The sequence below is a fragment of the Haliotis asinina genome, chromosome 12 (assembly GCF_037392515.1).
Source record: "Haliotis asinina isolate JCU_RB_2024 chromosome 12, JCU_Hal_asi_v2, whole genome shotgun sequence".
Lineage (NCBI taxonomy): Eukaryota > Metazoa > Mollusca > Gastropoda > Lepetellida > Haliotidae > Haliotis > Haliotis asinina.
This window is the reverse complement of record NC_090291.1, coordinates 43,363,091-43,378,709: the sequence shown is the minus strand read 5'-3', so window position 1 is coordinate 43,378,709 and position 15,619 is coordinate 43,363,091. Positions and strand designations below refer to the sequence as shown.

Below are 15,619 nucleotides of genomic sequence, written 5' to 3'. Positions count from 1 at the left end.
ACATGTCTTGCATAATTGTATTGATTTTACCGTCACAAGGAATAAATATTTCAAAAGTCAAAAAAATTAAGGACCTTTTTAATGAAGTAAATTATCATTTAATAATTGTTGTATTTTAAAGAAATAGAATTGTTGGATAAATTTTGAACAATATGTTTTGTATATAGATAAAAGCTATTTTATTAATGGTAGTGTAAATTAGCAGACTGCGATTGTTAGTGGCTGTGCCTTCAAACGGGGTGAAAGTATCGTAAAATTATTGTGCCCCTGAGAAGGTACGTACGTCTCAGAACTTTCAAAGTAAAAATTAAACGTAGCATATTTGTTAGCATATAGTTTTGTCTTACAGTCGCCAGCAGCTGAGGGGATAGTGTAAATCCAGCTAGGCTCAATGCAGGTAACAAAAGTAATGTAAGTCCCTATGGTCCCTAGTATGGTGATATACCTTCAATTGTTGGTGACCTATAGCCCGTGTTTTAAATTGTGATTTCTTCTCTGAGTGCAGTGTTATAGTTTTGCGTGCTAGTTTTACGTTCATGTCTGTGATGTACAGTGTTTTTACTGTCCATTATGGACAGGTTTTACTCTTCTGGATATTTTCATTATTTTCAATGAATTACTCTCGTCACGATATGGCTGCAATATTGCCGATGAGACGGTAAATATTAAGTCACTCACTCACTTCATTTCGCTAAATATCCTGCGGGCGTGATGGGCGAGCTATTTAAGGCACCAGGTTAGTGATCCTACGATTTGGAGGAGCTGGGATCGATCGAAAATGTGTTCCACGTAAGGATGTTAAAGTCACATTAATTTGGTGTGCCTACTGATTGCACGATCCCGAGGGAGGTGATGTTGAAAATTACTATATATTTTGTAATTGGTAAAAAAAATGTTCACCCTCGCATGAATCTTTACATATTGTGATGATTATCCTCTCTCTGATGAAGTGATTCTTACCCTATATCTGATAGTGTGATGCCTATTTTCTCTATGACGATGTGATGCTTACCCTATATCTGATATTGTGATGTTTATCCTCTAGATATGACTCACTCACTCACCCATTACCATTGATGTAGTAAAATATTTTCTTGGGTGAGGTTTTGCTGAAAAATCCAAAATGGAAACTTAGTAATATGCGTCATTTTAAGAAAAGCATACACACAACAAAGGAATCCAAGCAAATTCAAACATTCATGTGGATATACTTATTACCCTAAGCTGATATATCTTCATGCCCGTCGTACAACATTGCTAGAAATATTTTTATAACATATGATACATCATCTATGTGTTGTTACGGGAAGGAAATGTAAATCTGTTAATTCGGGAAAACAAGTGCAAATAAGGCTGAGTTTTGTTATATTTAGAAAGAGCAATAGCATACGATGCCATTTAAAGAATAAAAAATAGTTAGCGTTTCAACCATGAGAACACAATCTTGACATATTTTGAAAACGACTCGTATGTTAAGTGGATATATAATACATATAAGAAATCGGGAAAATAACTCTAAGTAAAACTTTGTGCAGTTTGCGGTCATCATATGAATGTCACTATAAAATTATTCATATTTGATGTTATCATCCAGAGCGGTCCAAGGACGGTTACTAGGCAACGTTGTTCCTCAAGCAATGTCACATGAATGTGGAGATATTTGTGAAAGATAATGGTTTTCGTAACTCACACCATACTTATGGATACGAATCTCCTTTCTTACAAATGTTCGACCTTGTGAAAAAGTGTTTTTCTGTGCTCTGTTTTTATGTCAAGTTTTATTTTAACCAATCATTGTTCGGTATCTATTTACTCCGTATGTGGTAAATAGTTTGCAATGGCGGACGTGGGAAATGCCGATATCGAAGAAGCTGTGGCCCCAGACGGTCAAAAGCAGGTTAATTCTTTGTATATTTCAGTCACAACTATTTACTATCCCTCCCCTTTCCATGATTTTCATGGCACTATTCAAAGAATAGCGAAATGTCAAAAATCGTGTCGTTACACGGTGTAATTTGTCAATTGTCCTGTTCTCGATCAACAAAGTTTGGTCGAACAAGAGAATTCGAATTGAGCACTGAGGTATGACGTGGACATAAATCACATATGATAACTGATGTGCGTGTGTGTAGCTACTTTCCTGTAAGCAGCTCATATATTTGAAAAGCCTTCTGCCCGGATGTGGCAAGCATCAACGCTATTTTTGTAGGAAACACTTGATATTTTTGTGTGAAATACAGCATTCCGCCATAAGTATTCGGAAAATCCTGTGACGTAGTTGTAACATGGTGTTAAGTCGCACATGAATATCATGGGATGTTCTAGGAAAAGGTGGAACCTGAACCACAGCCTGCAGCAGAAACACCAGTAGCGAAAGTTCCTTCTCTGCCAGCTGCACCCCCAAAACCCAGGCCTAAGAAAGGTAAAACAAGTTGAAGATCGTGAAGGTCCATGGTAGAATAGGCCTTCAGCAACCCATTCTTGTCGTCAAAGGCGACTATGCTTGTCGTAAGAGGCAACTAACAGGATCGGGTGGTCATGCTCTCTGACATGGTTGACACAAGCAGGGAGCCTATATAGAGAGGGGAGTGGAAACTCCTCGAAAAACCGCTGAACGTATGTCTCGCTTTGTCACGTGACCAGTGGAGACAATATGGCGGCAGCTTAGTATTAAAGATTGAGCTCGGTTCATTTTCAACAGCTGATTACATTCGCTGAGTGTTGTGACAACTCGGATCCTACACGTAGAACATAAGTCACCTGTTCTGTTACTTCAGTTCTAGTCACATATTTGTAATTAGTGTCAGTATAAGAAAGTATGTTTGTAGTAAAGTTTCAAGTCGGCATCTTGTAACTCTCTGGCTTCAGTTATCGGTACACAGCGAAGATAGACTGAGTTTCGTCAATAAAAGCTTCTTTCACACATTCCTTTATGTTTTAGCAGGAAATTATACCTTTAGTTGAAAGGTATCTGCAAGCAATAGTGATAGTTTTGTGACTTAAAAACATGTTGGGGTTTAATTGGGGGGTGTGAAAAATGTGGCAGATCGCCGATCTGATCTGATGCGCCATTGAAATACTACACGCCGTTGTTTGAAGTGTGTCTAGATATTGCTCAACACCGTCTTTCACATACACCTTTAATTTTTATGAGGGGAATTTACCATCAGGCGAAAGGTGTTTGCTGGTAATAGTGATAGTTTCATAATCTAAAATAAATTGTTAGGACGTACTTGAGGTGTGTGAAATATGTGCCATCTCGCCGACCTGATCCGATCCGCCATTGAAATATTGCACGGCGTTGTTTGAGTGCTTTTGTTTCAGCTTCAAAAACTTCATTCACATACACCTTTAATTTCCATTAGGGGAACATACCATCTAGTGAAAGGTGTTTGGAAGTAATAGTGCTAATTTTATAATTTAAAAAAAATCGGTAGGGTGTTTTTGAGGTGTTGAAAAATGTGCCATCTCGCGGATCTGTTCTGATCCGCCATTGAAATAGTATAACTTTGAGTGTTTCTAGTTATTGCTCCAAAACCTCTTTCACATGCACCTTAAATATTTATGAGGGGAATATACAATGACCCGAAAGGTGTTTGCAGGTAATATTTATAATTTGATAATCTAAACATATTGTTAGGATTTATTTGAGGTGTGTGAAAAACGTGTAATCTCGTTGATCTGTTCTGATCCGCCATTGAAATACTACACAGCATTTTTTGAGTGTTTCTAGTTATTGCTCAAAAAACTTCTTTCACACACACCTTTAATTTCTGTTAGGGAAAACAGTTCCATCTGGTGAGAGGTGTTTGGAAGTAATAGTGATGATTTTATTAATTAAAAAAATAATTGGTAGGGTGTATACATTCACAAGTATTTCATGTGTGTGAAAAATATGACATATCGTTGATCTGATCTGATCACTCATTACTACAAGCCAATGTTTGAATGTGTTTAGTCGTCCTAAAATTCATTTCTTTCAAATACACCTCTAAGTATTGAGGGGAATATTCTATCTGGTGAAAGTGTGAGGTATGACATATCTGATCTGTTCTAATCTGCCATGGATGCCTTTGATGCTTGAATGTTTTAGTTCTGAAACTATTGTTGATATTTGACAAAACTGCAAAGGACTTTTTAACGCTTTGTGATGGTTTTAAACTTTCTGTTTTTTTAGGGGGGAGTGACTGTGTCAGTTGACATTCTGTCAGTATCCATGCAATTGTGCACATGCAGGAAGACATCTGGTCATCTTCATTAACTGCCCTCTTAAAAAAAATAATTTCGACTTTGCCACGACCGTCCATTTGTCCATTATAGACTGAGTGTCTGTAAGAATGAGAGTGACTGAATCTACAACTCATTAACATGTGCTTAACTTTCCAAACTGTATTCCTGAAGGAAAAAGAAATAAAAATGTGTTCCTCCCTCGTCACATTTTTTCTATCAAAAATTAAAAATCAAAGTCTTACTCATCACTTTTGAAAAGAATGTGCCTGAGAAACATATTTTTATGCAGCCTAAGCATTCCACACAAACAGAAAACCACTGAAACATAATGAGACATTTTAATTGTGTAACAGGTCATTTCAAATACATATAATAACATAATAACCTTTAGTTTGCCATTTGGCCATCAGGGCTTGCTGCCACTTGCAGTCTTTAAAGTCTGCATACCCATTTTGTTGAAATCAAACCAATAAAAACAAAATAGTCTTCATTGTAGAGAGTTTCACAGTCCCTACAAAATCCATTAGTGAAGTGTATGGAGCACAGAGAAGTTTACATTAGTTATAGACTGCTGACATTCCTATGCGGCACTGAATATATAATACTATGAAGTGAAACTGGAAGTTATCCTAACATGAGGGATCAATGATAATTCCTGAACATTAATACAAATTATGGGCACGATGCTAGTTGAAAAGAAATGAGATCTAATTGACAGAAGATCACATGGGCCTGCAGATAACTGAAACTGTTGGCCTGATACATTAACACCCGACGCTGGGCCTCTGGGCTGGCGATCGTTTCGAACGCTGTATCAAAATTGTCACATAAACAGATAGTCTTTGAACAAGGCAATGTGTAAACACATTCTCAAGTCCTCTCATTAATCCACACATGCATCATTCGGCGACAGGAAGTGTAACCAGCTTGTTGTGACAACATTCAGGGGAGCCTACTCCAATTTACCGAGTATTACTCCGGGAGATGCCGATAGTTTCCGACAGTAAACTGGTTGAAATACTGTTAAGCGCAGCCGATTTGCGCTGAGACCAAACCAAGTCGACGTGTGCAGTGGAGCATGATGAGGCACACGTTAATTAGTACAAATGGTAAGGAAAGCTAGCGAGTGACCAATCCCTGTTATAGAGTATCCCTGACACAAGTCATCAGTTCCCAATTGTGCAGATGGACGCTCATGTTGTTGATCACTGGATTGTCGATTGACTTGATTATTTACAGGCCACTGTCATATAGCTGAAATATTGCGGAGTGTGGTGTAAAACTCAACTCACTCACTCATGACTTCAGACTTGAATCACATATTCGTCAGGATTATTATACCTGACGGTAAAGTGGGGTAGTCTAATCTACACTGAAGTCATGAAAACCCATGTATAACTCCCAACATGAGTACAATGTGTGCAGTTCATTTCTAGTGATACACCTTGAATATTGATAAAAGCTGTGTTAAACCATACTCACTCACTAACACACTTTAATACTTGACAAGTTTTTTTTAATTTGGCAGGAAAGTCAGGCTTTGTCATAACCCTGAAACTTTTAGTAAATATATCAGTGTTCCCTAGATTCAAACATGTATTGGCAAGATAACAGGAGCCCAAGGTCCTCCCTTAAATAAAAATGTTTTATCATTCATGTCTGCTGTCTCAGTGATATTATTGGAAACCTATATAAACGTTTTTGAAGTATCATGACATCAACCCATCTCTTTGTTTTAATTTGAAACCTTTGTCCATGTGTATATCTGTACAGTCCGTCTGATTCCATAGCAAAAGGTGACAAGAAAATGATGATCGTTTGTTAAACAACTTTTTTATTCGGGTGTCCCAAATTATGATACTCATCATCAGAGTTGTCTGTCGATTTCATGTGGCTGTGCGCCCGTTTTTTATGTTGTATTGTCCGAATAGTGGTAATTGTTTTAACTCTCCACACTAGTTTTAATTGTAAATGTGATGCTCTAGTGATTTTACTGTCCTTTGACGACAGGATTTTATAATGTATACATATTTCATTTCAGTATCAAAATGTTCTCGTCACGATATGGCTGAAATATTGCCAATGTGACGTTAAGTATTAACTCACTCACTCACTCATGTGGCTGTGCAAAATTTGGTTTCGTTGCAATTATTAGATTTTGTGTTAGTGAGCAATTCATCGGTCTCAAATGGAATCAAACGGACTGTAGGAGAGCTTAGGATTTATAGCAGCATGTAGTCAGAGCGTCACTGAATATTCCTGTTGTTTTGCCAAAATATATGTGATGGAAGTTTTGCAACTATCAACATGATATGATACATGTGAAAGTCTAGAGGTACCTTTATTGTTATATCTTGATAGTGATCACAGTTTATGATTAAACCTGAAAGACTGTATGATTGATATATACTGGATGGACTGTCCATTTTGTCAGTGAACAGTTCAAGTGATAATATTCACGTGACATCTAATCACCAACTCACCTCCTCAAATGATCATTGTTATGGTTTGTCCTCCTGAGAGGATATGTAAGTTCCAAAACTTTCACAGTAAATTTAGAGTTTACCAATTTTTTTTTAAAATGTGTTTGACTAAAATTGACTACAATCACCAACAGATGAAGGGGTGGTTTTAGGTAGCAAAAGTACTGTAAGTCCCCATGGTCCCTTGTATGGTGTTCTGCCTTCAATAGTTGTCGATCTATAGTCCATTTTTAATTGTATTGTATTAATTAGAAATCCAGTTTTAGAGATAGGTACGAGTTTTATTTCTTGTGTCTGTGATAGTCTAGTTGTTTTACTGTCCTTTGACAACAGATTTTATAATATATACATAGTGTTTATTAATGTCCAATTTATTCTCGTCATGATATGACTGAACAATTGCTGATGTGATGTTAAATTTTAAGTCATTATGATTATTGTGCTCTTTTGAAAATGATTTGTCTGTACACAGCACCAGAGCTGCCAGTGTTTGAGAGACGGAACTGGCTGATCCACCTGCACTATGTGAGGAAGGAATTCAGTACGTGCAAGTCCCTCATCAAGGAACAGCTGGCTGAAAGTGGGGGCATGTGTGAATATGCTGTGTACGTGCAGGGTAGGTATATGTAGACCCTAAAAATAAACCCTTTTGTCAACCAAGGATAAATTGGACTGGCACAAAAAATTTGTGTTCACAAGAAGTAGGCAGTGCATGGCAATAAGCAAACCCATTTGGTTTGTGATGGGGGCTAGTGCAGATCCAGTGCATGACGATGAACATGATGACAACCTAGGATCCCTTCGCTTTCAGTGGCAAACACTTGTGAATGGCACTCATGCATGCTTAAGTACAGGTCAGTTGTGGGGATGGGGATGGTGATGGGTTGGGCAGGATAACTTGGGGTAGCCGAGGTGGGTGTGTCTTCAGTAAGTTGGGTGTTGGGCAGGGTAACGTGGGTGCTCTGATGGGATGTGTCATCAGGAGGTTAGGAGACTGGTATAGGTAACCTGGGTACTTTGGAGGTTCGGGCCCTGAAATGGATAAGTTGAGTATGCCGGCTTGGTGTGCCTTTTGTAGGTTTTGGAGCTGGTAAGAGTAACTTGAGTACTCGGGATGGGTTGTGCCCTTAGTACGTTGGGTGGCTGGGATGAGTAACTTGAGTACGTGGGATAGGCATGTCCCTAGTAAGTTGGTGGGCTTGGATGAGAAACTTGTGTACTCAGGATGGGTGTGTCCTTAGTAAGTTATGGGTCTTGGAAGAGTAGCTTGGGTACGGATGGACTTGTGCATGTTGTGTATGTTGGGGGCTGGGATGAGTAACTTGAGTACTCATAGTGGGCATGTCCTTAGTAAGTTTGGGGGCTCTGATGAGTAGCTTGAGTACTCTGGATGGATGTGTGCTTAGTAGGTTGGGGGCTGATATGAGTAGCTTGGACTCTCAGGGTTTGTGAGTCATTAATGGGACCAGGTAACCAGACTCATTACAGGTCACATGATATACTGTTGACAGTCTTATTGACGATGCATGGTTACAAGGCTTAGAAAACAATTCCTGATCAGGCATTTTGTACTCAAGTCTTGAGACCCTCAGTATTTGTCCAGGCAGGGTCAGGTAAAAGGGGTATGAGCTCCAAGCCAACATAAATTAACTTGTCCCAGTCCAATGTGTATATGTGAAGCATACTCTGTTGAAGGTACTGTTGCCTGGCCAATTCTTCGTCATTCTACTGAGGACAAAATTCTGTATTGATCCAGACTAGGCTTTGCTTTTCATTAATGATTTGCTGCTTAATCATTTTTTTCTTGTAGTGATCCATTAACTTTTCAGGGATCAGATGCATAAAACTTAATGTATATCATCACCTTTCATTCTATGGTTTGTGACATATTTAAGAAACATATTGACCTGTTCCTAATTTCAGCCCTGATTCTGCGGCAAGAGGGCCGTATACAGGAGTCCCTAGAGATGTTTCAGACATGCACACTACTCAACCCACAAAGTGCTGACAATCTGAAGCAGGTAGCAAGGTCACTGTGAGTAACTACAACGTTCAAGGGAGAGTTTGTCCAGATTACTTACAGGCTCATGTCCCCAGCAATACTAACAGCACTTAACCTTAGTTATGGCACCTACAGCACTCCAGACAAATATTTTCCAACAGACCGGTACATTTTGTTCAGAGTGCTTACAAGCTCTGGATAGATGTCTCCAATACTGTCTAGTTCCCATCAGACTTTGTCCCTGGTACAACAGGTTGCAGATAGATCTTGTACCCAGTTGTTGATGCCACAACATCTGTTGGCTCAGTGGAGTAGCCAAGTAGTTTTGATTCCCCACGTGGGTATAATGTGTGAAGCTAATTTCTGGTGTTCCCTGCAGTAATATTGCTGAAATATTGCTAAAAGCATAGTAAAATATAAATCACTCACTTACTCAGACTTATTTTCTTGCATCTACTCACCTTGCCCTGACGAGTTGAGTATAAGGCCAGGTTTCAAGGAACTGTCGCTCAGTGTTTGTTCTTCTATTACCAGTTTCCTGCTGGCACGTCATAAGGCCGCTATAGATGTGTATACAGAGGCAGCCCGACTCAGCAACCGGGACTGGGTGAGTAGCAGCACAGAGCCTCATGATCTCCATCACTGTCGTACTGAATCACATTATGTTGTCTGTCTTTGTGAACTTGTCTTCTCCTTCTAAATGCTCTCAAGCACGTTTAGAATCACAAATATGTACTACTGAAAAGATATTATGGAAATCTATGTTTTTCACCATGGCTATGGTTAAGCTGGTCATGTAAAGGGAGGTAACTGAACCATGAAGCAGGAAGGTCACATATTAACCCATTATATCTGTGAGTGCCTGTGATGGAGATGTTATAGCTGTAATGGTGAATAATGAAGACTCAGGATACAGTATCATGGCCTGTGTCAGCATTGTGGACAGTGTTCTCTTCATCCTTCATGATGCAGAACATCATATCTTCATCCTTCAGGATAAATACCCTGTACCCATCCCTCATCATACATTCCAGCTGAACCCAATTTGTGCTACACCTGTCCATCCAGTACCTCCAGTACTGTTTGTGATAGAGAGATGGAGATAAAAGAGATAGATAGAGACAAAACAAAGACATATTGTCAAGGGTATCTCTTAAAGGAACAGAGTTAAAGTTCCGTGCACAATAGAGGATGTGTTGTCATCTGTTTTCACTTACTCCATGCTTCTTGTCTCTGGTCAACACAGTCAATCATTATTAAAATCATAATCATAAATCTTTGCTTTATTTTGTATATCTCTTGTCTCTATCCTCATTTAACCTCACATTAGCATGTGCAGATGTGGAAACATTCAACATAGAGGAAGTAATGCTGAGGTTTTCAAGTTGCATTAACCCACATGGAATAGTGGTCAGTAGAAGTAGAAAACATGATCAAGGAATTGCATGGTCGGACTCACTATATGCACATAATCATGTTTCTAATATGTAGTCACATAGGGAAGTAGAGGCACTGTAAGTCCCCATGATCCTCAAGAAGATGTCCAAACTTTAGTCGTTAGTGGTCTGTGACCTTGTTTGCAAGTTATCCAAAATATGTAATGTTTATGATAAAGAACAGGTTTGTTTTATACCTAAACTGTGATACTGAATATACTGTTTTACTGTCCTTTGTTGACAGCATAATATTATTCACCTTCTTCTCATTGCTACATTGCTGCAATGTTGCCAATGTGATGTAAATTCCTACCTCACTCACTCTAATGTCCAGCCTGTTATTCATAATGTCTCTATATTATCTGGTCAGAACACAATAATTTACATACCATCATCACATAGCTGGAATATTTATTGCTGTGTTTGGCACTGAACAACAAACAGTAAACTAAAGAAATAGGTAGGGGTCGGCATTGTAGAAAATTTTCTTATTGCGATATGTTGCAAGAATTTATTTTTAACAAGGAACTACTTATAATCAAGAAAATGCTTCATTTTTGTAGCAAAAACACAAAACAAAATCCCCATCCTTGATCTAATAGAACTTTTAATTATGAAAATTGAAGTAACATTTGGCACAAATGAAACAATTCAGCATCAACACAATGGTTACTAGTGTGACCGAGTTTCTCTACTCTCAAAAAAATAGTCCCGAGATTTTCAGCATCATTTTGACCTGTTCAGGACATGTTAGAGATCACTGGTCATCACTGGGATCACCATTTGACAACAGAGGCATCACTTCCGGTACAAAAAAATCCGGAACGATCCGAAGACTTCTGTGTGTTACAACATTTTCCGAATGCATGTCAAAATACCAGTTATCGTTTTCACATCTAAACTAGTAAATACTGGTAAACCGGTAATATTGGACTTTTAGTAACAGACAATGTACGTACAATGTCTTACTATCTTCACATGCTATAGGTTGGAAAACACTGCAGCCTTATTCGTTGGAAACTGGTCATTAAATTCTTTACTCATGTTTCTGTTGAAGGTGTATTTTTGATTCTCTACATGGGTGCAATGTGTTAAACCCTTTTCTGCTGTTCAATGCTGTTCTGTACTGCTGTAATGTTTCTAAATGTGGAATACAACTGAACTCATTAATTCATCAATTCTTTCACTGGAAACTTAATAAATCAAGGGAAGGTGGGGAAGCCTAGATAAAGCTGGAATATTACTAAAGGCACCCTAAAACTGTACTCACACACTCACTCTAATAGATCAGACCTGTGAAAGAATATGTCTTTAGCAACACATACTTGCTATAAAAGGCGACTTTGTTTGTCGTAAGAGGCGCCTAATGGGATCAAGTATTCAAGCTTGCTGACTTGGTTGACTCATGTCATCGGTTCCCAGTTGTGCAGATCGCTGCTCATGCTGTTCATCACTGGATTGTCTAGTCCAGACTGGATTCGCACACTCACTCACTCACTCTAATAGATCGTCAACAAACAGGGTACAAAGTTAGATTACAAATTGCTCCGGTTTTGATTAGTATTATCAGATGTATGTGTATTTAAATTGGCTAGTAATTCAGACTTAAAGATGGAGCAGTGTCTCTTTCAAAGTGGAGTAGTATATCTTAAATACATTGTATGAATAATTTGTATCTATTTTAGTAAGGTAAGTTCTCAAGTTGTCCCAGAATATTACCAGGAAAGCTCAAGTTGTTTATGTAAGGAATAGGGTAGCCTAGTGGTTAAAGTGTTTACTTATCATCCTGAAGACCTGGGTTTGATTCCCCTCATGGGTACAATGTATGAAGCCCATTTCTTATGTCCCTGCCATGATATTGCTGGAATATTGCTAAAAGCAGCATACTCACTCACTCACTCACAAGTTACATAGCAAAACCAGTAAAAATGGCAAATTTCTCCTGGGTGCAGTTATACGAAGTGATCTCAGTACTGTCATGACTATTGGGCACTTTGGCAAGGACTATAGAATCAGAGCCAGTTTCTATCATCATTTTGACCCCTTAGATCAGAAATGGTTTTGAGCTGTCCATGCTTGTCAGAAGAGAGACGAGCAGGATTGATTGGTCTGGTTCGCTGACTTGGTTGACGCATGTCATCAAATCCCAATTGCGTAGACAGATTCTGATGCTGTTGATCACTGAATTATTTACAGACTGCTGCCATATGGCTGGAATGTTGCTGAGTGCTGTTTTAAATTTCAACAAACCAACAAACATTAGGAATTCTGATTCAAATTATACTAAACAAGCAAACAAAAAAAACAGTATACAGTATTTCTATGTCAATGTATGGTATTGTTGTTGATATGTGTAGTACCTCCTGTGTTATTTGGTGTCCTCACTGCAGCAGCCTCTAAACTATGTCAGTACTTTCCAGGGGTTCAAAAATTCTTTTAAAAGCCACTTGCCACAGGGCAAGTGACTTTAAGAAAGTAACTTGTCCTGACTAATTTTCCACTTGCCCAGATTTTTATGACGTTGTCATGATGATGATATTGTAAAAGAATAAATCAACATGGTATTTGATGTTAATGTTTACAGGATTGTTTATCGAAAAGACAAATAGTAAAGAAAGATAACCCTACTTTATTATCATTGTGAAATTTAATAACTACATTTTGAGCAGATATGAAATGAAATCCAAGTTTATATGCAGCTGGAAACCTTTTTTGGAAATTATCTAGCAGCAAGATACCATTGTTTGATTGCCCAAATTGGAAACTGACTTGTCCCAAGCATCAGGCGATGAGATTTTTTAACTCCTGCTTTCCGATTCATGTTGTTTTTCAGTATCTATCCTACTACACTGTGTGCAAATGTACACTTTTTCTTGCTAATGGTAATATTACCATAAGAACATCACATTATATTAATAACTTTTAGAAAATGTGTGATGGATAGAGACATGTAATGTTTAAATCGATTCATATTTATTGCTCAATTTCATCTATAAGAATGATATGTTCAACATGCTTATTGTGGATGATAATGAATTGATAATTAAATGCTAATAAAAGTCCTTTTCCCCCCAACACACCTGATATTTGACTTGCATGGGCGTTCGCCACTGTTAAAATGGTTGTCGTGGTTGTCTACAGGGAGAAAAGGGTTTTGCGAAAATGGTAAGATATTTCCAAAAATGTTTGATTCAATGAATTGTTTGTATGTTTTATGAAATTTTCCAAGGATAGAATAATATCTATGTAATCTGCTAATAAGTGTATTAACATGATGTTTTCAGTATTTCTGTGATTGTCGTGCAAGCAATGTAACACAACAGGGAGACAGATGTATAGAGCTTACTAAACGATGTCCTGTGTAATACTTTGGAATCTAAAACTTTATTTATTACTCACCCAACGTTCGCAAAATAGTATCGATCAAAGAACTTCTTTCCTAACATTGAACGAATGTGATGACTCTCAGGTTACCATGAGTCAAGCAAGGCCTTATATTATTGTGACAGAGGCATTGTCACCTCTTAACTGTAAACCACTTTGATGTCATGCGTATGCCATCACGCAATGTTATTAGATACTGTGCAGTAACATTATAAAATTATTAAACTGTGTTGTCTTCAATAGGTGAGTAATAAATAAAACTGTCTGAAGGATTATGGCATTCTCACAATATACTTTGTCAGTGTTAGGTTATGAGATGAGACAGCTGACAATTTGATTTTGAAAGCTTTATGGCACTGTTCCACTTAACATCACATGAAAGAACTTACCCAGCTTTTCCACATCTTTAGTTGCATCCAAGTGATAAAGTGTTTCAAAACCTGTGTACAATGCCAATCCTGTTTTAATCACGTAACTGTAACAGAGATGCCAACCATTCTGATTTTGGCGGAGTTACTCCAATTTTCAAACACAAAATCAACTCTCTGATTTGTCTGTAAGAAACTCTTATTTTTAGAAAATACAAAGATGTATATAAATTTAGAATGTTTGAAAGAATTTTAGTAAATTTGAATATTGTCATTTGAGTTAAGTATTATCTGGCTAGAAATTGCATATTTCCAGCAGACTCATTCTATTTTTGTACGGAAGCCCCTCCCCCCTCAAGACCCATCAATAAGGTCCCCATCTCCCTCTCATGCTCATCACCAAATCGCTCCTTCTGAGCTTGAGAATTGCTTTGGGCAAGGCATAACTCCACTTTCATTTGATTCAGGGTTGGCATCTCTGCTGAAACATGTCCAAATATTTTGACGTCTTTCAGTTTTGAATAGGGTCCTTAGTATATCATGATCAACCTTCAGCTGCTGGTGATCAAGAACCATTTTTTCATATTGTACTGTTGTCTCTTGTGAATTATTCTTAAGGTGGAGTGATAGTTTTGAATTAAGAGCTGTGATAATCAGGTATTTTAACTGTCCCTCGATGACAAGATTTTATGTTCGTAATTTATTTATTATAATATTATTATTAATTAAGTTGTTCTTGTCACGATAAGGCAATATTGCCGATGTGACACTAGATATTCACTCACGCTCACATTCATATTAAGAAGGGGACTTCAGGGAAGAATTCTAGAGGGGAATGAAATCTATGTTCTCTTCCCTTATTTCTGACAATGACAGGAGGGAATGGAAGGTGAAAAAAAGTCTGACTCACTTGTATTCATTTGGAGTAGCCAAGTGCTTAAAGCTTTCCTTCATCATGCCAAACGTCTGGGTTTCATTCCCCTCAGAAATACAATGTGTGAAGCTTATTTCCAGCATTCCTATTGTTCCTGGAATATTGCAGGAAGCAGCAGAAAGCTATTTACAACTCATTCAATCCCTCATTTTGATTCAGTGATGGTAACTTAGGGAGATGTTTTTGTTCCTTTATCAGATTCTGTTCATATGTTTGTAGGAGATCTACCACAACCAGGGCGTGTGCTATATGTACCTTCGAGACTTCCCCAAGGTTAGTAACACAAAACATGCAACCAGATTTGAAAAATTAGGTTTTGCCCCAACAAGGGAGACAACTCCTGCCCCCGTAACTTGCACCAGGTGCTGTCATATCATTGTGGTATTTCTGTATGTTGATTTTAATAAATGGAGAATCTTTGTCTTGTAGTGGCATTATTTGGTTGAGAATGAAAGATACTGAGAGTTTTATAATGGAAATATTCTTTTTTTGCGTACAGTATCCAAATGATGCAAATTGTAGTGTTGGATTTCAGTAGGCTGATATTTTTTAACTTAGTCGGACTTGAATTTTTTTAGTTCTGATGCCATCCCCTCATCTCCCAAGGTATATTTGTGACATCTCTTTTGCAGGCCAAAGAATGTTTGAAGCAGGCCATTGAGTGTCGGCGTCATGAAATCTCTTATGTCATGCTTGGGAAGATACACCTGATGGAAAATGACATCAATGCTGCCATAGAGGTGTACAAGAGTGCTGTGGAGTAAGTCACAAACAGAGCTTGT

The 15,619-nt window shown here is 38.0% G+C and overlaps 1 protein-coding gene across 2 annotated transcripts in view; it reads left to right on the top strand.

Annotated features, from left to right (window-relative positions):
* Nucleotides 1–1,817: 1,817 nt before the first annotated feature.
* LOC137258006 (Bardet-Biedl syndrome 4 protein-like) overlaps nucleotides 1,818–15,619 on the top strand; it is a 37,290-nt gene continuing 23,488 nt past the window's right edge. The window contains exons 1-8 of one of the 2 annotated variants that reach the window (XM_067795539.1): nucleotides 1,837–1,897; nucleotides 2,326–2,422; nucleotides 7,186–7,329; nucleotides 8,637–8,748; nucleotides 9,250–9,322; nucleotides 13,293–13,316; nucleotides 15,057–15,110; nucleotides 15,470–15,597. In XM_067795539.1, the coding sequence (XP_067651640.1) occupies nucleotides 1,838–1,897; nucleotides 2,326–2,422; nucleotides 7,186–7,329; nucleotides 8,637–8,748; nucleotides 9,250–9,322; nucleotides 13,293–13,316; nucleotides 15,057–15,110; nucleotides 15,470–15,597 (692 nt within the window). In that variant the 5' untranslated portion in view covers nucleotide 1,837. Of the gene's footprint in view, nucleotides 1,898–2,325; nucleotides 2,423–7,185; nucleotides 7,330–8,636; nucleotides 8,749–9,249; nucleotides 9,323–13,292; nucleotides 13,317–15,056; nucleotides 15,111–15,469; nucleotides 15,598–15,619 lie in introns of both variants that reach the window. The other variant, XM_067795540.1, reaches the window with a different exon arrangement.